Consider the following 23411-nt stretch of genomic DNA (forward strand, 5'->3'; position numbering starts at 1 on the left):
TGTATTTTTATTTTGTTTCAGAAACCAAACTCAAGAACGAGACTGACAGACGATGAAATCAGGGATATACTCGATGCAGATGTTGTCACTGATTTTCCTATTGAATCACAGGACGAGGAGGAGAGTCTTATTTCTTGTATTTTTGTTCTGATTTTTTGAACTTTTTCACTTTTGAACATGATGATTTCAGGGATATCTTCTTCAAGATATCCCCCTGCAGGAAATCCGTGAACCACCCAACCATGATGAGTCTGACTGTGATGCCGATGAAGACTTTGTCGACGCCATAGCCACTTCTGCTGTCTCGCATGATTTTGTTCCAAAATGGAGATAGAAGATGTATGACATAAACTTCCCAGTATTCAGTGAAAAGGTTGGACCATCTAGCATATTCCCGGAAAATGAGCCTAGCCCAGTAAGTCATATATATACACAGAAAAAGTTCAAAATTAGTGTGATTCATGGGCTAGCAGGCGCAGCTAGCATGAAGTCCGAAGCTTGCAATAGAACATCAGGTGAATCTTCCATAGTAGTTAGTTTACCCTCTAAAAAAATAAAAACAAAAATACCATAAGAAATAAGACTTGATAAATCTGATCACCTTCCAACCAGAATTGAAAGACACATACGATGTAATTACTGCAGCACAAAAAAATGATTCGAACCTCATCGCACTATTTGGGAAAGCTCAGTTTACGAAGCTCCACTGCTCAATAACAAAAGGGGATGCTTCACAAAGTTTCCCAGTGTTGAAAAGTAAGACTAGAATATATAAACCAAATAAAATGTGAAAGTAAAAGAAAAAAAAAAGTGTACCATGTAGTGCCTATAATTAGAATGAGGAAGTCTCAACATTACAGAATTTGTTTTATTGTTCTAATTAAGTTTTCCTAATTTTTTTCATATGGAGGTGCATTTTATTATATCTATGAAGTTTATTATACTAAATACTTAAAAACTTACATTTAATGAATAATTTTCTACAAGGAATATTCAATTTTATTATATTTTTTATCCCGTACACTGTGTGGCAGTGGTTATTTTATTAACCACCCTATAATTGTGTAACTAATAAATTTTCAGGCAAAAAACTGGTCAATAACATTTTATTACCCTCAATGCATTACATAAAAGCGAAATATAAGAAAATTTTCACAAAGACAAAAAAAAGTTTCTCAAAGGGTTAAGGCTTTTATAGAAGTTCTAGGCATTGTCATGGGTAGTTTTACGAGCCTAGTATTAGATTGAGCCTTCTTCTTCACTCCTGAATGTGGAAAAACACCCATAAGAACACGACTCATCTCCTTTGTGGCCTTTGAAAATAGGTGTTTGGTTACTGGTGGTGGCTGGTCCTCGTGGTGGTCTGCTCCTAACCACTTCGGGGCTCACACATTCACATCCTTAAGGCTTTTATAGAAGTTCTAGGCATTGTCATGGGTAGTTTTACGAGCCTAGTATTAGATTGAGCCTTCTTCTTCACTCCTGAATGTGGAAAAACACCCATAAGAACACGACTTATCTCCTTTGTAGCCTTTGAAAATAGTTGTTTGGTACTTGGTGGTGGCTGGTCCTCGTGGTGGTCTGCTCCCAACCACCTCGGGGCTCACACATTGACATCCTTTAAGGCTTTTATATAAGTTCTAGGCATTGTCATTGGTAGTTTTATGAGCCTAGTATTAGATTGAGCCTTCTTCTTCACTCCTGAATGTGGAAAAACACCCATAAGAACACGACTCATCTACTTTGTGGCCTTTGAAAATAGGTGTTTGGTTACTGGTGGTGGCTGGTCCCCGTGGTGGTCTGCTCCTAACCACTTCGGGGCTCACCTATTCACATCCTTTAAGGCTTTTATATAAGTTCTAGGCATTGTCATGGGTGGTTTTACGAGCCTAGTATTAGATTGAGCCTTCTTCTTCACTCCTTAATGTGATAAAACACCCATAAGAAGACGACTAACCTCCTTTGTGGGCTTTGAAAATAGGTGTTTGGTTACTGGCGGTGGATGGTCCTCGTGGTGGTCTGCTCCTAACCACTTCGGGGCACACATATTCACATCCTTTAAGGCTTTTACAGAAGTTCTAGGCATTGTCATTGGTAGTTTTACGAGCCTAGTATTAGATTGAGCCTTCTTCTTCACTCCTGAATGTGGAAAAACACCCATAAGAAGACGACTCATCTACTTTGTGGGCTTTGAAAATAGTTGTTTGGTACTTGGTGGTGGATGGTCCTCGTGGTGGTCTGCTCCTAACCACTTCGGGGCTCACATATTCACATCCTTAAGGCTTTTATATAAGTTCTAGGCATTGTCATGGGTAGTTTTACGAGCCTAGTATTAGATTGAGCCTTCTTCTTCACTCCTGAATGTGGAAAAACACCCATAAGAACACGACTCATCTCCTTTGTGGGCTTTGAAAATAGGTGTTTGGTAACTGGTGGTGGCTGGTCCTCGTGGTGGTCTGCTCCCAACCACTTCGGGGCTCACACATTCACATCCTTTAAGGCTTTTATATAAGTTCTAGGCATTGTCATGGGTAGTTTTACGAGCCTAGTATTAGATTGAGCCTTCTTCTTCACTCTTAAATGTGGAAAAACACCCATAAGAACACGACTCATCTCCTTTGTGGCCTTTGAAAATAGGTGTTTGGTTACTGGTGGTGGATGGTCCTCGTGGTGGTCTGCTCCCAACCACTTCGGGACTCACATATTCACATCCTTTAAGGCTTTTATAGAAGTTTTGGGCATTGTCATGGGTAGTTTTATGAGCCTAGTATTAGTTTGAGCCTTCTTCTTCACTCCTGAATGTGGAAAAACACCCATAAGAACACGACTCACCTCCTTTGTGGCCTTTGAAAATAGTTGTTTGGTTACTGGTGGTGGCTGGTCCTCGTGGTGGTCTGCTCCCAACCACCTCGGGGCTCACACATTGACATCCTTTAAGGCTTTTATATAAGTTCTAGGCATTGTCATGGGTAGTTTTACGAGCCTAGTATTAGTTTGAGCCTTCTTCTTCACTCCTGAATGTGGAAAAACACCCATAAGAACACGACTCATCTACTTTGTGGCCTTTGAAAATAGTTGTTTGGTACTTGGTGGTGGCTGGTCCTCGTGGTGGTCTGCTCCTAACCACTTCGGGGCTCACGTATTCACATCCTTTAAGGCTTTTTGAGAAGTTCTAGGCATTGTCATGGGTAGTTTTACGAGCCTAGTATTAGATTGAGCCTTCTTCTTCACTCCTAAATGTGATAAAACACCCATAAGAACACGACTCATCTCCTTTGTGGCCTTTGAAAATAGTTGTTGTGGGAGCCGAGGGAGTCTGAGGGAGAGGACGACCATGGAGTGGCGGGAAGAGGAGGAAGAGGAGGGCACTATGGACGACTACCCGTACCCGGACTACCAGGTGCCGCAGGAGCCGCCGCCCAGGAGCGAGGGCGCCGAGGCTTTCAGGGCCTTCCTCGAGGGCGTGGGCCAGATCATTATGGAGATGTCCAACAGGAACACCCAGCAGCAGGAGGCCCCTCAGCAGGTCGCCCCCCTCCCTGCCTCCGCCGCCACCACCCCCACCACCCCCTATAGTGAGAGGAAGGGAGGGGGGAAGGGAAGAAGGGAGGAGGGAGAGAAAGAAGGGAGGGAGGGAAAGAAAGAAGGAGGAAGGAAAGATGGGAGGGAAGGAAAGAAAGAAGGGGAGGAAAGAAAGAAGGAGGAAGGAAAGAAAGAAGGGGAGGAAAGAAGAAGGAGGAAGGAAAGAAGGAAGGAAAGAAAGAAGGGGGAGGGAAAGAAAGAAGGGAGGGAAGGAAAGAAAGAAGGGGGGAGGGAAAGAAAGAAGGGAGGGAAGGAAAGAAAGAAGGGGGGAGGGAAAGAAAGAAGGGAGGGAAGGAAAGAAAGAAGGGAGGGAAGGAAAGAAAGAAGGGGGGAGGGAAGTAGGGACCAGCTAACCCTTACTTTAATTTGCCCTAACTGTCACACACACACCCTTTAGCCCCCAAGTGTTTTTTTGGTTAACTAGCAAACAACTGCTTCTAATATACCGAAAAAATAGCATGCAGAGTGCATAGGATACTTCTTTTGCTTCACATTTGCGAAAGTTTTGGTTCCCGGTCGTACCAATTTACTTCATGAACGGCTTGATCATGTGGGGGTGCCTGGAAAATTTCTTAGTCCAATGTTATTGTTTGTCTCTGTAGTGACTGGAAAATCCTTGCTGTGATGGCAAGCAGGACTCAAACTCAGGTCCTCCTGGACGCAGTGCCAGTACACTAACCACTCAGCCACTGCCTCCCCAACTTCAAGTTATGGGAAAATTCTCCATCAGAGAAATTTAACAAAGTTGTGAATATTTTGCATAGAATGTCATATAATAATTTCTCCACCTCAAAGTTCTGCTGTGAAGGTACTATGGGACAAACATCAGCTAAATTATTGATAAGTAGATCAGCATATTTACTTTTTGAAACTTGGGAAGCATTGACAGGCCGTAACCTTCCATCCTTCCTCAGTTATCTATGTTCATTTACTTTGCCCGTTCTTCCTTGAACATTTTTGTAAAGCATACCAACAACTATAATGACTCTTAATGTGTTGGCTTGAACAGCTCCCTTACTCTCTCTCTTCTCTCAGTCCCTCCAGTCACAGATGTCCATCAGGAGAGGGAAGTCAACTGCCCCATCTGCTTTGAGGCGTTTGATGAGGCACATGCCCCTCGCACCCTGCGCTGCGGCCATACGGTGTGCACACCCTGCCTGGAAGCCATTCTTGGTAGGGTGGCAGGTGATCGCAACTGTCCTGAATGCCGCCGACCGCTCAAGGTGAGATCATCATTACTGTTGCCATCATGGTCTGCTTTTACTAGTCCACTGCAGCAAGACAAAAGCCTCCTCCAGCATCTTTCACTCTCTCTGCCTGATGGCACTGTACACCAACCTTCCCTGGCAAAGATTCTGATTTCATCTCGCCACCCGGCTCTCTGTCTGCTCTAACTCCTCTTGGCGGGCAACAGCAACCATTGCTGGTTTGGTAACAAAGAAGGAACTTTCTTTTGTGTATGTGTGTGTACTTGTGCATGTGGTAAATTCTTCATAGTGTGGAGTAATGTTAGCAATGCTTTAATATTTCGTGATATTTGCAGAGACTTACGCACTGAAAATATACTTTGTACATGCATCTGTGAGCTGGTCTGATGTGATGATTATATGATTACTAACAGTGGCACCTCCGTGGTGTACTGGTTAACATGCATAATTACAAATCAGTTGGCCTGGGTTTGAATTTTAGCACAACCCACCAAGCTGTTCATCCTTCCTTTTGGGCAGGTCAGTGAATGGGTACCTAGGGAAGCCTGGGGAAGGTAAACTGTAGTAAAGCTATGTTACATTTACTCTGTGTCCCAGGATACAGGTAATTACTCCTCACCTTCCACAAGGTCAAGGGCCAGTGGGATGGAGATGAGCACCGTGCCATGACCAGGTGCAGCCATAGTGTTGCAGCACCTGGCCTTGGTGCTCTTGTAAAGTTTAGACTTAGAGCATACATTATACTAGCTGGCATGGCATATGCCCTCAACTTATCATTTAGCTTCAACACTGGTTTTGGTGACCCCCAGGTGACAGCTGTTGCCCACATCCCTGTCTCCTACACCATCCTAAGGTTGTCCCGGGCCCTTGAGCTGACTTCTGCTGCTGCAGCAGCTGGTAAGTGGATGACTTTAGTTTGTAGTGCCATCATAATTATTATTATTATCAGAACTGTGAGGGAGCCCCAAAGAAGAGTCAAAATGACTATAACCCCAAACATGATTGGGTCTCAGGATGGCCCAGCATAGCTATGGAAATGAACTAGGGTGTTTTAGAAGAAAAGAATTAACCCTACTTTTGAATAAATTAGATGAACAGGAATTAACAACCTCTTCTGGAAGAGAGTTCCATAGTTTTGTTAGGGCAGGGATAAATGATCTTGAAAACTGATTAGTATTGCATCGTATACATGAAAAAGTTCTACTATTAAAGGATTCTGTGAACCTAGTAGCACGAACATGTTTAAAAGGTGCGGGAATTTTACTTTGAAGGGGATGGTCATTAGTACTAACAGTTTTATATAGAACTGTCAAACTTCCTACCTACCGGCGATGCTCTAATGTAATGCTAAGATTGGGTAGTGGGAATCTAATATTATTGAAGGCCCTCCAAAAGATGAAGATGGGAATTGGCAGCTGAAAGCCATACAGGGGAGCAATAGTCAAAGGAAGGGAGGATGAATGAGAAAAAACTCTGTAAAATAACTAAATCATCCTGGTATATCTTTTTGCATTTACGAAGCAACCCTGTTTTGGGGGGAATTGATGCCACCAATTGCCGTACGTGTTTTTCAAAAGTTAATTTACAGTCAAAAGTAACACATAAAGTCCCATTAAATATCAAAGGTGGATTATGGAAGTGCAGATAATGCTTATATTACACCATGCACATCATAGCTTGACCATTTATGCTTGAGTGGTGGCATTGTTGTTTTTATATATTTTATTTTATTTTTTAGTAACACTGTAAAATATGTATGCCACGTTTCTTTATATGCTTATAAATATCTTATCCATAATAAGTTAACTGTTCTTTCATACGTTATAATACTAAGATTAAATGTGTATGCATATGAGGCCGTATGAAATTAAACGCATAAAGCTACCCAAAATCAAAAATTTACATTTTGTGGTATAACACTGACTTTGACCTTCCTTTATAAGAAATAGGCCTGGGAGTCCTTCAAATAAACCTACCCATTATCACCAGTTGAAAGTGAGTGAAGAAAGAAGTCGCATGCGACGAAATGTACAAAGCGACAGCGCCGCCAATAGCAAACAAGCCAAGTGCTTTCTTTTATAGCCTCAGAACTAACTGCATTGTTCGGATTATTATGAATATCACATGAATGTATGACATATTAAAAAAAGTTTAATATTGTACATCACATGTTTTTGATGAAGTTATGATAATTTAAACATTGCAAAAAACTAAACGCGCGATTTTCCTTTTTAAAAAAAAAAAACATTTTTGTTTTTTGCTTTGACCTCATATATGCTGATCATATTTGCCACGGTTTTACTTATATTAAAACATTTCTACATCGCGGGCTGGGAGACACACGGCAAGGCTGTACAAGGGGACCCCTGCGCTGAACCCTCCCACAACTGCACGTTTAGCCGAGCCAGACTATAATGCATGTTTCTTCTGTAAAAAGTCTGATAATGAAAATGCCAAACAAGTAATAAAAACTGGATCATAATTACAAGCAGTTGGTCAGTTTGTCAGATGTTTGTTTGTTTATTATACATTTTAATTCACAATAAATATATATAATTTTTTTTTTTCTCATTGATATCAGTTGAGGACATATGGTTGGTATTGTAAGACACTCTCGCTTCTCACATCAGTTATTTCTAAAGGTCAAAGAGGGGGTCAGTCGGGTTCTAATGAGTGTTTCTTCAGGTTCATGGTACAGAAGAAGACTCACACCACCACCAGGGTCATAAAACTACCCCTGGAAATGCCCACAACTCTTACGAAACCCTTATCAAATATGTGTTCTTGGGCTGCAATATGTCTTGTAATACGACCCATATATACTGTGATTACTATGTGCAGTTGTGTGGACTTGTTTAATGCCTCTCACTCACTTTTATGCTGCCTACTATGCACTACATGCCTTGCACACCCTTCTCTCTCAGTTTCATAATATGGAGAGTCAGTAAACTTACCCTTCTCTCCATAACTTACTGTTTGGCTTCCTGTCTGTTCTCATACTGTCATCCCACTCCTCTCCAGCTGAGGCAGAGGTAGAGGAAAGCTCAGAGGGCACCCTGGTTGGGGAAGGGTGTGTCCTCCACCACTACCCCGTGCAGTGGTGGTGCCCCGGCTGCAAGGAATTCCAGTGTCGCTCCTGCCCCCACGAGGACGCTAGTTGCCCCGAGAGAATGCCTGCCAAAGAAGCAATAATCCACCTCAAGCAGGCACTGGTGGAGGAGATGGAACGAACAGAGCTAGGCCTGAATGAACTCAAGAACAACTTTGAGACACAACGGGACAAGCTGAACTTGTCCATCGACCACATGGAGGAGACAATCCACCAGCTGGGGACCAAGGTGGATAAGGTGCAGCAGCTGGTGAGTGGTAGCAGGGGTGGTCCGTGCCATGCCACAACTTGTCTGTTTTTATGCTAGGGGTCAAGAGCAAAGCAAAATTTTAACGGCACGGATTTGGCTTTCACTGTTAGCCTGGTAACATATACTCCCAGGTCTTTCTCTGCCTCTGTGGTGGATAGTGCAGTGTTTCCCATGTGGTATTGGTATGCTGGATATCCCTTCACTGGTAGCCTGGTAACATATACTCCCAGGTCTTTCTCTGCCTCTGTGGTGGATAGTGCAGTGTTTCCCATGTGGTATTGGTATGCTGGATATCCCTTCACTGGTAGCCTGGTAACATATACTCCCAGGTCTTTCTCTGCCTCTGTGGTGGATAGTGCAGTGTTTCCCATGTGGTATTGGTATGCTGGATATCCCCTCCCAAGGTGCATGACTTTACATTTTTCTTCATTGAATTGCAACAGTCGCTTTTTGTTCCATTTCTGTAGCTAGGTGATGTCTTCTTGTTGGAAATCTGCAGACAAGGGGTTAAAGCATCCCACAACACATTGAAAACACAGAAGATTTCAAAAGCGATCAATATTGCTAAGGGAGACACCCTGATACCACCCACATGAAAGAATTTAAAGTCTTAGGAAGAAGAAAACACTGATAAAGGAATGTGGTTTCCAAGTTTACTAGTGATATGGATGAAATGATGAAAGTGCAGGTAAACTCTTACTTTGGGAAGATGGACAGCATAGAGAAGAGCTTAACCCGGTAGCAGCGATGGGCTAAATTTGTGGCTTTACCGTGTAGCAGTGACGGGCTAAATTTGTGGCTTTACCGTGTAGCAGTGACAGGCCAAAGTTGTGCCATGATACAAACCCCCCAAAATAGATGATGCATAAACTGATCACAAATGCTTTGATATGTAATATGAAATGGTTTGTGTGAGTGATGATTTTTACTCATTTTTCTCGCTTAGAGGGACCATTAAGAAACATGATCCCTGCTGCTACCGGGTTAAGTAGAAAGTCTTGTGCATAGTCTGCAATTAACCTGTTCAAAGGAGCAATTTAGCAAGAAAATAGTGACGAATTACAGCAAGGGAAGTGACATTGAGAGACCATGGCCACAAGACATCATGGCACCAGCACTGCCAAACACCATGAAATAGCTAGAAAAAATAAATAAATAGTTTCAAAGGCGGTAACCTTGACACACCCAAGACAGAGACTAGGGTAAAGGGAATGAAGTAGAAGATAGATAATTAAGATAGATAAAGCAATGCAGGCAGATAGGATCAAGCAACAAGAAATTAGTTTGAGAAAATAGACTCAAATTTTAATAGATCAACACAGGGTTAACTTCAGATTATCATTATCTTACCACTGCGGTAACGATTCATTCATTTGCAATTTCAGTGTGTTTACATTCTCTACTTTGCATGTATGAAATGGCAGCAGCTTAAAGGCACAACCAGCTGTTGGGAAAATACTTTGGAACTGGAATGTGCGGCGCTTGTAGAGCGTGGGATGTATTAGACTGAATTGTATATATCTTCAAAGAGCACTGAAGCACATCAATATTCAAGATGACATCACATTTCCACCACACAGGAAATTAGCTGTTCAGAAAACCCTATTGATCATTGCTAAGTGACACCTGGCCGCAGAAGACTAGGCTGGAGGGCAGCACTCAGGGGCAGGATGCAAGAATCAGCAGAAACAATTGACAGAAATTGACTCTGTAAAACCTCTAAATAACTGTAATTTTTCCAAGCATCTGAGTGACAGAATTATTAATGAAGGAGAGTGACATTCACACATTAGCTTGAAACTAACATGAAGCACCAGCTATGTGGTAAAGGATTCAGCCTTGGTTTCAGTGCGCCAGTTACTGGATTCACACATTCACCCACATATAATTTAAATGCGTTTTGCACCTGCCCACTCATCTGAATCATTTGGTCTAAATGTTTTGCATCATATCATCTTTAATCATCATTGCACAAGACAGTCACTGTACTATTGACAAAGCTATCTAAGTTCCCAGAGCTCTGCGCCATCACCCACTCTCTCCTCAGTTCTTCATCAGTGATCTTTCTCAAAATTGATTGTCTCTGTCATGAGCTGTCAGTGAGCCAGGCAGCAGGACATGACTAAAGGAAGCTGTGACCCTCCTCACCATCACAGGTGCGGCGCGTGGAGGACACTGAGGCCCAGGTGGTGGAAGCGTCGTCAGCCTACCGCATGAAGCAAGCGCTGGCCGCGGCGGAGAAGATACAGGATGCGGCCAAGGTGTGGATGGAGCACAAGGACAGCCGGCCTGCTTCTCCCGTCGTATCACCTGATGAAGACCCCGTTTACTTGTCGGTAAGCTCCTCTGTCTCCATGGGCCGTATTACTAAATATTTCATCATCCAAGAACACATATTTGACAAGGCTTTCATAGGAGTTTGGGACATTTCCAGGAGTAGTTTTATGACCCTGGTGGTAGTCTGACCCTTCTTCTGTACCGTGAATCTAAAGAAACACTCATTAGAACCCGATTGATCCCCTCTTTGACCTTTAGAAATAGTTGATATGAGAAGCGAGTGTGTCTTTTAATACTGGTCCATCTCTCTGACCCACTGTGATCGCTGTGGCTCTCCAAGGGTGCTGAGGACTGAGTGAATGTAGAACAGGAAATCTTGACCACCACACACCACTATGATATATTAACTAGAAAAGAATTATCAGAAGACAGACTGCTCATGTGTTCAAACATTGGCAGACTGGTTGCTTCAAATAACACATAACATGCTATAAATATTAGTAATTACTACAAGTGTACTGGCTGGTTATTGATCCAAGCCATGACCCCCCCCAGCACCTGTACCAAAGGTTGCGCTTCACCAAGGAAATATACGCCGTGCTGGATGGCAGGGATGGTGTGCAGCGGTTTGGACGCATCACCATAGAGTCTGACAAGTTCATCGTGCACAGTTTTGACGCAGCGCCTCCGCCTGCCACCGCTCTCCTGGTGGATGTGAGTGTGATGCTTTTTCCTTATTGTTTTAATTTCTTCTAGACTAGGTAGTGCATCCTCCTCCTCTGGTAGTTAGCACACTCGGCTCACAACCGAGAGAGCCCGGGTTTGATTCCCGGGCGGAGTGGAAAAATTTGGGTGGCTTTTCCGATACCCTACGCCCCTGTCCACCCAGCAGTGAATGGGTACCAGGTATTAATCGGGGGTTGTGTCCCATCTCCTGGGGTCTGTTCCCTTCTAGAATTCCTTCCCCTTCTGTTTCTCTCCAGCATATGACCACAGATGTTGCGCCGACTAAACGAAACTTTCCAAACTTTTTCCTCCTCTGGTAACTGTAGAATCTAAAACTGTGGAAACATAGAGGAAGGGGGCTCTATGTTCCCTTATTGGTGCTGTTTTTAACCCAGAGGAAGGGGCCTTTATGTTCCCTTATTGGTGCTGTTTTTAACCCAGAGGAAGGGGCCTTATGTTCCCTTATTGGTGCTGTTTTTAACCCAGAGGAAGGGACCTTATGTTCCCTTATTGGTGCTGTTTTTAACCCAGAGGAAGGGGCCCTCATGTTCCCTTATTGGTGCTGTTTTTAACCCAGAGGAAGGGACCTTTATGTTCCCTTATTGGTGCTGTTTTTAACCCAGAGGAAGGGACCTTTATGTTCCCTTATTGGTGCTCTGTTTTCAGACTGCACTCTGCCTCCTCTCACCATAGGGAAGCACATGAATGTTGTTGTGTTTATTATTGCAAGCCATCAGGATGTAGAGGGTGAGGAAGATAGTTTAATATTCATTTGTTTATATTTCTGTTTAACTCTGTCCACCTCCTTTTGACCAAATGGAGGAAAAGGAAAGACATGAACGTCATTCTATATGTTATTGTAGGGCATCGGACTGTGTACCCGTATCAACCCCTTTCCCAACCCTGGGGTCACCAAGACCTCAAAATATCAAACATGGTGTTATTATATTATAATAACACATATACAGTAAACCCTCGACATAACGGACTAATTGAGAGGGACCTTAGTCTGTTAATGCCGAAAGTCTGTTATAAGAGGCGTAAATTTAAAAATACATACAATAATACCAGCGAACCTAATAAATGTATGTATACATGTACTCTGGAGTGATATTAATAAATAGTGGGTTAGTAATGTTGATGGTGATAGCTTACTTATATATTGAGTGGGAATGGGTTGCTGCCCCCAGATAGGGATGTATGACAGGTAGATTTGGTTGGTTTGATGTCAGGTTCTGTGGACATAAGGTTATATTATAGTTGAGGGACATTATTACATTCCTTAACCCCTTGACTGCGGATTTCCTACAATAAGACATCACCAAGCTGCAGGAATGGAACAAAAAGTGGCTGCTACAATTCACTGAAGGAAAATTTAAAGTCATGCACCTTCAGAGGGGATATCCAACATACCAGTACCACATGAGAAACACTCCATTATCCAACACAGAGGCAGAGAAAGACCTGGGAGTATATGTTGCCAGGCTACCAGTGAAGGGATATCCAGCATACCAATACCACATGAGAAACACTCCATTATCCAACACAGAGGCAGAGAAAGACCTGGGAGTATATGTTACCAGGCTACCAGTGAAGGGATATCCAGCATACCAATACCACATGAGAAACACTCCATTATCCAACACAGAGGCAGAGAAAGACCTGGGAGTATATGTTACCAGGCTACCAGTGAAGGGATATCCAGCACACCAATACCACATGAGAAACACTCCACTATCCACCATAGAGGCAGAGAAAGACCTGGGAGTATATGTTGTCAGGCTACCAGTGAAGGGATATCCAGTATACCAATACCACATGAGAAACACTCCATTATCCAACACAGAGGCAGAGAAAGACCTGGGAGTATATGTTACCAGGCTACCAGTGAAGGGATATCCAGCATACCAATACCACATGAGAAACACTCCATTATCCAACACAGAGGCAGAGAAAGACCTGGGAGTATATGTTACCAGGCTACCAGTGAAGGGATATCCAGCATACCAATACCACATGAGAAACACTCCATTATCCAACACAGAGGCAGAGAAAGACCTGGGAGTATATGTTACCAGGCTACCAGTGAAGGGATATCCAGCACACCAATACCACATGAGAAACACTCCATTATCCAACACAGAGGCAGAGAAAGACCTGGGAGTATATGTTGTCAGGCTACCAGTGAAAGCCAAATCTGTGCCAATCACAGCCGATGGGTTAATCATAGTGCAAATATAAGTTATGAAGTACTAAGTGATTCCTCCTTTACTTTTTGTCCCACAGGAAAAGAGCATCTGCTTCCCAGTCGAACATCAGATGACGGCCTTCTTTGACATCCACATTGACGGACGCTTTGAGGGGCGAGTCACCATAGTCATGTTCAGGAATACAGGCTTCAGAAAGAGCCGCCTCTTCCTTGACCTATGCAAAAACGGCTTAGGCAAAACCTACAAAGACCTCCCAGTGCACTCGTTGAACTATCAGTGTGGCGACCATTTCTCCAAAGTGGTCCAGGTGTGTACTTGTGTGTGTTTACCTAGTGGTGACATACAGGAAAAGAGCTACACTCGCGCTGTATCATCTCCATATCCTCTTTTATCCCACTTTTCCTTAAAATCATGAATGTTTCTTGCACAAACCACCTCCTCCTCCAGTCCATTCCATAGCTCAATGCTTCTGTTCGGGAAGCTAAACTTTTTCACATCTCGCCTACACGTGGTCACCCTCAACTTCTTTCCATGTCCTCTCGTTTCTCTCTCGCTCCACACACACGGGTCCTCTCTGTCCAGATTCTCCACCCCGCTCACCACCCTATACATCCCCTAGTATGTGGGCATGTGGCATAGTCAAGGATGTGGAGTCTGATATGAAGAAAAAAATATTCTGACTCTAACTCCCCCCTCCCCCCTTCCCCCTCTTCTGCAGCACAGTGGTGGGCAAATCAAACCCCGCCGGACAGCATCACATATTGTAAGGGAGTCGGAGTCGGATATATTTGAACTGACTCTTGACTCCAGCCACAAGTTGGCTATCGATGCCACACCTCTGGCCATAGCGATGGAACTTAGGCATGCTTCCTAGTTCTATGTATCATTCCAGTTAGTAGTTATTATCTCAGTCTATATTAGTGTTGGCCTGTTATCTCACTGGAACGTCCCCAAAGTGGTGGCCATGATTACTGAATGATGCAGTACAGAATTTCTCCTCAATTCTGACTACCTCCTCTGTATTGTTTATGACACTGCCATTTACATCACACATAGAGCAGCAGTGCTTGTAAACAAAGGACACATCGTAGCTATATGAGTGCCCAGTGTCGCCGCTGTTGTTTCTTAGCTTCTAGAAATGTTTCGGTCAACCATGATTGCTGTTTCTGGTCAAATTTCACCTGTAAGAGCTGCTGCCGGGATATGGTGATGGAGCTGTTGGTGCAGGGGCCCATTTTGGTCGTGTTAAGTTGATCGCCTACCCAGTTTGGATATGGGGGGAGGGGGGGGGAGTTAACGGGTGAACCAAATGCAACTGAGACTTGTAAACAGTGGAGGTAACTGGGTAGACTCACTCCTCCCTTGCTCGGCTCACGTACTAACCGACTAGTGTCTGCTAGATCTAGCGGTATACTTGTATAGCAGACTGCAGGCCTGTGAACTGGTAGGGTAGCAACTAATGACAGCAGCATTAGTAGTACTTAACAGCTTAAGTTCCACAGGCAACTGAGGGGGAAGCATGGTTTGGGTGGCCCAGCCCACCCAGCATTACTGAGGCAAGGCAATGCGTGAGGACAGTGGCAGGGCAGGAGGCACAAAATCGCTGTGTAGGGAAACATCTGCTCTGCCTATGGTGGGATATTTGAAATAATAACTCATTACCTAACCAAGTATTACTAATATTATTGACGTGGTGGGAATTGTGAGCCGCCGTAAGTCACATACGTTATAAGCCGAGGACCGCCTGCATTGTGATTGGTTGTCACTTCAGTCATTGTTGCAAATAAATGTGTGGTGTATGACGTGTGGTGTGGCCCACTGCAATTCTTACTTTATATTGATTGTTACAAGCAAGAAGTGGATGTGGGTTGGTCATGTCATGTGTATAACTGACAACAGATAGACAACCAAAGCAAGGGAGTGACAACCCAGAAATTAAAGACATTTCTAATTGGTAGATAGATATTGAGAATTGTAAAACATTTCAGAAAAAGACTTTTGTCCTGCCTTTGAGTGATAATAGCTAATGATGAGTGTGCAAGGAGAGAGTGAGTGACCAGCCTCATCAGCCATCACTTTGTACATTCCATACCAACAGATTGGGAAGGAGATCCAAGGAGTCTCGGAGCACCAGCCCATAGTGCCACGCAAAGAGGACGACACCTACCACCACCGCTCCATCTACCCCGGGCTGGTGAGCATGACCATGAACTGCACCCCAGACATTGAAAACTCCACCTTCCCCACCCCGTCCACCTTTGTGGTGCACCTCCACAGCAGCAAGGGTGGGAACGATACCAAAGGGTTTGCCAAAGTGTTGTCCGGCCTGGGAATCCTGCGCTACGCCGCATGGGAGAAGCGGGATGTTGTTGTTGGTGATTGTGGCCTTGTGGTGCCCCTAGTTGATGGCCTGATATAGTCCTGTGTGTGTGTGTGTGTGTGTGTGTTTGTAAGAGAGCGAGAGAGAGCAGATTTGGATTTAGCTTGAAGAATGCATTTTTGTTGTTGGTGTTCTGCCTTGAGTGATCCTGACAGCTGGGTGCTTCACTGCAACTAATACGAGGCCTCCCCTCCCTAGTGAACAAATAATACTTGTCCACAGTCTTTCCTGTGATGATAGTTGTAACTGTAGGTAAAAGAAGGAGACACCACGTGTGTATGTGTGTGTGTGCGTGTGTGAGTGAGTGTTTTTGTGTGTTTACAAAGGCATGTTTTACTGTTTAATGTGTTGTTTTTTGGGGGGCATTTTTTTTTATATTCATTTTATCATCATACAGTCTGGTCTCTTGATGATTAGTCCCTTGTCGGGTTAATCTAAACTCATACAGTTGAGTGGCATGATGATACGAGCATCTGTGGCCTTTTTCTATTTTTTTTTATAGAGTGTTGAATTCTCATTTCATTTTGATAATTTATTCTATTCAGTTTTGATTTTTTTAGATATTCCTAACTTATCGTGATTTGTAGTAAGTATTTGTTTAATCATCAACTTTAATTATTGTGGCACTATCAATTAATGTGCCTTTGTGGAGCAGTGGTTAGCATGCCAAGCTATTAATCCTCAGGCCTGGTTTGAATCTCATCCCGGGCAGTCAGCGTGCAGCTCACCCAGCTGTTCTTCCTCCCTTTCGGGCTGGTCGATAAATGGGTGCCTGGGGAAACCTGGGGAAGGTAAACTGTGGCCATCCCAGACTCCACAGTGTCCCGTGTCCTGGGGTAACGGGTTCTTCCCACCAGAGGCTCTAAGGGTCAACACAGCAGAGATGAGCATTGCAGCTGTAGCCTATGCACCCAACTTTACTGTTACTTTACCCAGCAGTTTTGAGGATAATTTAAAAGACTATTTTTATTATTTTCATTATAAGCATACAACATTTTTTATTCCATATTATATGTATTACTTTAGCCATTAAGATGTCTCTGTATCATTACAATTAAGGATCGGTAAAGGTGATGCAGCTGTTGCGTCAGCCCATCACTGAAGACAGCCTCGTGGTGTTCCCTCTCAGAGCTGCCACTCTCAGGTTCCAGGGGCCGTATTCTCAAACACTTCACTGCTTACACGCTCACATTTGGCAGGGTTTTTGTAGGGGTTTGGGGCATTTCCAGAGGTACTTTTTTGACCCTGGTGGTAGTTTGACCCTTCTTCTGTACCATGAATGTGAAAAACACCCATAAAAACCTGATTAATCTCCATTCTGGCCTTTGGAGATAGGGCATGTGAGAGGTGGAAGCATCTGAGAATACCGACCCAGCACGGAGGCTCTGAGTGTCACAAAAAATGCATCTCAGCAGTCAGGGATTGTACAAGTAGCTCAAACTCTTTAGTACTCAATGAAGAGTGATGTTTTGTGCGTACCGTATCACCTCACCAGACCAGGAAATAAGACAGCCTTGCCATATTGAGGGCATTATTTTAATATCCCTTGCCATCCACCAGACCACCACAACTTTTCCCATCTTCCTGTTGGCCTCATCCTTTCCTGGAAGGGATGAGAAACCCAGATGTGAGTAGGGACCTGGAAGTGATGAAAAGTATAATCAGTCTGAAGTTCAGTGATAAGGTAGCAAAGATTTACAGGCTTCTGAAAGGGACTGGGATGTTACAAGAGAGAAGGCCGTCTGGTGGTGGATGGTGGGATAACAAGAAAACATGAAGACAAACTAAGAAAGTACAGAGAACACCCATATTTAACCTGTTCACTGCGATTGACATGGATTTCACCTTAACTGATAACCTGGTAACATATACTCTCAGGTCTTTCTCTGCCTCTGTGGTGGATAGTGGAGTGTTTCCCATGTGGTATTGGTGTGCTGGATATACCCTCCCAAGGTGCATGACTACATTTTTCTTCATTGAATTGTAGCAGCCACTTTTTGCTCCATTCTTGTAGCTTGGTGATGTCTTCTTGTGGGAAATCCACAGTCAAGGGGTTAAGGAAACTCGCTTAGGACGGGCCAGAATGAGAGTTTTGGTGCAGTGGTTCAGTTCAGGCACATCACCAATTGAAACAGACCCATTGCCTGGAGTCGCCTGCTGAGGGCAAGAAGCTTTTGTCCCTGCATCTCAAATTGAATTGCATAGGTCCTTCATGCAAGATTTCAATAACTAGGCTCTACCTTACAACCAGGATAGACAATAGTAATCTTATATATAACCCCTAAGATTCCAATCCAGCTTGTTCATGTTCAATCATACAAATACAGCAGATGGAAAGGGAAGATTTTACATAACTTTCCGTGCCTTTACACAAAGAAAATAATGGCATGAGGTCTTTAATCCAACGTGCCAGCAGTGAGAGGTAATGGCACTAAAGGAAGGGGAATTTAAAGAAACCTTTCTACGGAACACTCGGCAGAAAAAGTATTAAACATCCACGAGTCAGCTGAAAAGAATTTGAGTGCAATCTTGACACACCAATGGCTAATCTACCCATTATTACCCACCTAGCCAACACAACACCAAGTTCGATTTTGCTCTAATTCTATTCAAATCCATGGGGGTTTGGTACTGTTTTGTCAAGTGTACATTAGAAGATAAGGGAACAATATATGCATGTTCCTATACAAAGAACTTGACAGCTAAGGATGCTGGGCTGTCATATGTCTGCATACTTGTGAATGTCATCATCACATAGCATGGGATGAAATATGTCATTCCCGGCACCCTAAGGCCTTTGTTCTTCATCATATCAACACATACAGCATCACTCACTTAAATGCTGCATCAAATCAATATATACAGCATCACTCACTTAAATGCTGCATCAAATCAATATATACAGCATCACACACTTAAATGCTGCATCAAATCAATATATACAGCATCACTCACTTAAATGCTGCATCAAATCAATATATACAACATCACTCACTTAAATGCTGCATCATATCAATATATACAGCATCACTCACTTAAATGCTGCATCAAATCAATACATACAGCATCACTCACTTAAATGCTGCATCAAATCAACACATACAGCATCATACACTTAAATGCTGCATCAAATCAACACATACAGCATCATACACTTAAATGCTGCATCAAATCAACACATACAGCATCATACACTTAAATGCTGCATCAAATCAACACATACAGCATCACTCACTTAAATGCTGCATCAAATCAATATATACAGCATCACTCACTTAAATGCTGCATCAAATCAATATATACAGCATCACTCACTTAAATGCTGCATCAAATCAATATATACAGCATCACACACTTAAATGCTGCATCAAATCAATACATACAGCATCACTCACTTAAATGCTGCATCAAATCAATACATACAGCATCACTCACTTAAATGCTGCATCAAATCAATACATACAGCATCACACACTTAAATGCTGCATCAAATCAACACATACAGCATCACTCACTTAAATGCTGCATCAAATCAACACATACAGCATCACACACTTAAATGCTGCATCAAATCAACACATACAGCATCACACACTTAAATGCTGCATCAAATCAATACATACAGCATCACTCACTTAAATGCTGCATCAAATCAACACATACAGCATCACACACTTAAATGCTGCATCAAATCAATATATACAGCATCACACACTTAAATGCTGCATCAAGTCAACACATACAGCATCACTCACTTAAATGCTGCATCAAGTCACCACACTTGATGGTGTCACCAGGGTAGTCTCAGTGCGCCATAAGCCAAAGTGCCTTATGTTTCAGACAAGTGTTCCAATAAGAAATGTTGCACGTTTGCTTATGGTTTGCAGGGGTGTGGCAGCAACAAGCACATAGCAATCCCTGAGGGCGGGTATTTATAAGAACAATTTTCCCGGCATGGAAACAATATTCCAACCCTTGTTGAAATATTTTTTAAATGCTGGCATATTATCACGGCAGGACCAGAGTTCTCCTTAGGAGAGGTGTCAGGAGTTTCACTGAGGATGTCGAGGGCCATTTCAACTCAAATGACCTCTGACATGCCCACTGAGCCCTGAAGAAGCTCCGCTCCAAGCCCCCCTTCAGGTGAGCACTGCCCGAACAGCAGATAGTTGCCTCCTGTCAGACATGGATGGGCAGAGGGCTTATTGGGTTGAATACTTTGAGCTGTTGTACGCTACAAACCCTCCGAGGAGGCAGCTCTCAATTGCTGGCTTACAAATGGTGGATGCTGATCCACCTATTGATGGAAGCCCTCTCTGTTTTGATGAGGTCAGGCAGGCTGTGGCAAGGTTGAGGGGTGGAAAGGCACCTGGTGTTTGTTACATTAGCTCAGAGCTGCTTAAACTGGAGGTGAGGCCATGATTCATGGGCTGTATGTGGTCTTGGCTGCCATATGGCAACCTGGTACCATTCCTTTTGACTGGAAAAGAGGGATCTAGAAGGGACCGTCAAGACTGCAACAACTACTGCGCCATTGTACAGCTCATTATACCAGGCAGGTGCTTGCCCATCTATTGCTGATGCAGATTTGCAACCTGCTACTGAACCTGCCCAGACATGACCAGTCCAGGTTCACACTTGGCAAGTCAACAAATGACCTAGCGCTTCACCTGCTGGTGGAGCGCCGATATGAGTTTCAACAGGGAATGATTGCAGCATCTGTCAATCTCAAGAAGGCATTTCAGTGCATCGACAAACACTGCAATCTCCTGTGACTACATGGGATTCCTGCAACGACCGTTGGGCTATTGACTGGCCCGTATTCTAGGACAGAGAGTGTGTGTGTGTGTGTGTGTGTGTGTGTGTGTGTGTGTGTGAGAGAGAGAGGGGGGGCATGTCCATCTTCATTTCTGTGAACACTGGAGTGAGGCAGGGTTGTGGCCTTGCCTCATCACTTTTTGACACTTCTATGGACTAGGTATCAGGCAGAGTTGTGGACCAGAGTCAATGTGGAAAATCTTTTGGCTGTACCAAGGTCACAGACTTGTATTTGCCAATGATGCATATAGCTCATGGAGTCACTGGAGGTTTTGATGATGGCTCTCAAGGCACTGCACGAGGAGGCAAAGCCCTTGGGACATCAGGCCTCCCAGGCCAAGACCAAGGTTCATAGGCTTGCTAGGCGAAACATTATGGTCTGTCCATGCATGTGGCGAGGACATTGATATCTTAGAAAATTTCATATACCTTAATAACATAGTGCAAAACAATGGTGGGTATCATCAGGAAGTCTTACGGTTGATTGGCTTGGCCCACAGTGTTATGGACTCGCTCAACACGGGTATTTGGCATTGTTGATACCTGTGAAGGACAAAGATCCAGGTCTTCTAGTCGCTTGTGCTCCGTCTTACTCACTGGCTGTGAGACGTGGACTAAGCAGTGACTTGAAGAGGTGAATTGATGCTTTTGGTAATAAGTGCCTATGCAGAATCGTGGGATATTGCTGAAACAACTTTGCATCAAATCAGCAATCACTCCTTGAGACTGAATCAAGGTCAGCATACACCGGGAATGCCAACTCCAGCTATACGGGCATGTGGCACGCTACCCAGAAGCCAACCCTGCTCACTAGGTTGTCTATAAGAGACATTCCTGAGTGGAGGAGGCCAAGACAGAGTTCATGGCTTGAGCATCTCAAAGAATCCTGCCGTGAGGTACTCAGGGTGGGGAGGGGCCTGCATGGAGACTTGCCTGGAGGAACCTTCAGGTTTGGCATTGTAGGGTGGGTGAGGTAACACGCCTCTGGCATGCCCCTATTTATCAGTTACTATATCACTATATAAAAAAAAATCAGGTTTCAAATTAATAAATTTGAAATCTCCCCAAAAAATAAATAAATAAAAAATGGTATACTGACTGTTCAGTATACATATATATAAAAAAAAAGCTACTGATCAACTCCAAGACTGAATGTAACATTTGTAACCACCATCACCCCTTCTTGCTTCCTCTGTGTTGTGTGGGAGGCTGAGCATCATGAAACAAGAAGCATTTTCAGAGGAAGGAAGATCCCTCTGCACTGTGCCATACCACTCATCAGCACAGTGTTCAAGACTCCCTCCAGCCCCACCCTGGGCTGTGTGCATGGTGCTCAGCCAGCCATCCAGCACTCCTACAGCACTGTGGCAGCACCCTGCCATCAATCACTCAGTCTTGGAGATGAACAGAATTTTTTGTATAGATTTAAGGGTTTTGTAAGGGGATCTTCTGAACAAACTGAGGCATTGATCTTTTTTTCCATTCAGCCTTCAATACCAGTAAGTTTTATTGATGGGCCCGATGGTCGGCCCCAGACCATAGTTGCGCAGGCAAGTGTTTTATAGTGGTGCCATCTTGCTTTGATTGAGGAATGCAAGGGTAAATTTAAATTCTCCAGTCTCTGATTCAGGAATGCGATGATTGATGTTTTGTGCCATTCTAGAACAGTGATCTCAGAAGACAAACAGTTTTTTTCTGTATTATGGGAGTTACTTAAATGAGACAGAGTGAAAGAACTACAACAACCATGTATAGAAAATATAAAACAACTATGTGGGGCAATGCTACTTAAGAGTGATAAAGTTGAACAATGAAAACACTGCACAAGATTGAAAAATTGAAGAACAAGGAACTGCACTATACAAAGAAAGCAATTAATTTTTGAAATAAGACAAACCTACAAGAAGGAAGGGCCACTGACAAGGCTCAAAAGCTTCTACAACACAGTGCCATGCCTCCTTAAGTAACCAGCCACCTCATAACCGATAGAAAAGAATGAGTAAAAACTGTAAGGAACAAATGCCAATGACTGTGAGTGGCGAGTGTTTTGAACTGATTTTGTATTACTTTGTCGTTTGGGGTGTATAGGGTTTGCACCATACAGCCACTCAAATAAGCAGCAGATCTTTTCTAGAGGATGATTGATTGATATTTTATTGTTACAAGTAAAACAACAAAGGAGAGAGAGGATATTATTATTATTTATTTATTTATTTTTTTTTTTTCGGGGCATAAAGAAAAAAAATAATAATAAAACACTACGAAAACAAAAGAACGACACGCTGATAACCCATTCAAACTATGTAGTCTCCAGGTAATATTTTTTGTCCTAGTACAAGATACAAATTGCACAGTACAAGACCATGATTCTTATCTACATGGATTTTTATTTATTTATTTATTTACTAAATCTAATATTATGGTTATGGTAAACTATTAAATTCAGTAATAAAATCTTAAATATATTGCAATTGAGAGGGCTTCTTTTTATTAATTGTTAAAAAATCTAGGAATATAATTATGGTGAACTGTTAAATTCAGTAATAAAATCATTAATGTATTGCAAGTTTTTTTTATGCACAAAGCCTTATGAAGATGTGTTGTGAAGAAGAATTACTACAACAAAGAATGGTTCATTTTGCTCAAATAGTTATGTCCCGGGAGGAATAGGAAGGAGCTTACTTTGTTCACCCTAACTTTGAGAATAAGCCCCGCCCCGCCGCACAGCAAATAGACATCATTGGACAGCCCACAAGCAGGCCACGCCCCCTCTCCAACTCAGGCTACACGTGATTGGCGGATGCTAGGAAAGGTGAAATATTGGTGGTGTGGGCGTGGCTTACTTTAGAAG

At 43.2% G+C, this 23411-nt stretch overlaps 1 protein-coding gene across 3 annotated transcripts; it reads left to right on the forward strand.

Moving 5' to 3' along the window:
• Positions 1 to 1183: 1183 nt before the first annotated feature.
• LOC126990801 (uncharacterized) lies at positions 1184 to 17264 on the forward strand. 3 transcript variants are annotated; one of them, XM_050849437.1, is made up of 9 exons: positions 1184 to 1325; positions 3295 to 3575; positions 4618 to 4805; positions 5600 to 5687; positions 7812 to 8149; positions 10306 to 10485; positions 10982 to 11140; positions 13439 to 13669; positions 15461 to 17264. In XM_050849437.1, exons 2-9 carry the CDS (start codon positions 3335 to 3337, stop codon positions 15779 to 15781), a joined length of 1746 nt encoding a protein of 581 aa, XP_050705394.1. In that variant the 5' UTR covers positions 1184 to 1325; positions 3295 to 3334; the 3' UTR covers positions 15782 to 17264. The 3 variants fall into 3 exon arrangements, with proteins under 3 accessions (XP_050705394.1, XP_050705393.1, XP_050705402.1); XM_050849436.1 differs by lacking the exon at positions 1184 to 1325 and adding an exon at positions 1584 to 1762; XM_050849445.1 differs by lacking the exon at positions 1184 to 1325 and adding an exon at positions 2489 to 2637.
• The last annotated feature ends 6147 nt before the right edge of the window (positions 17265 to 23411 follow it).

Source organism: Eriocheir sinensis, chromosome 6 (assembly GCF_024679095.1).
Source record: "Eriocheir sinensis breed Jianghai 21 chromosome 6, ASM2467909v1, whole genome shotgun sequence".
In the NCBI taxonomy this organism is placed as follows: domain Eukaryota; kingdom Metazoa; phylum Arthropoda; class Malacostraca; order Decapoda; family Varunidae; genus Eriocheir; species Eriocheir sinensis.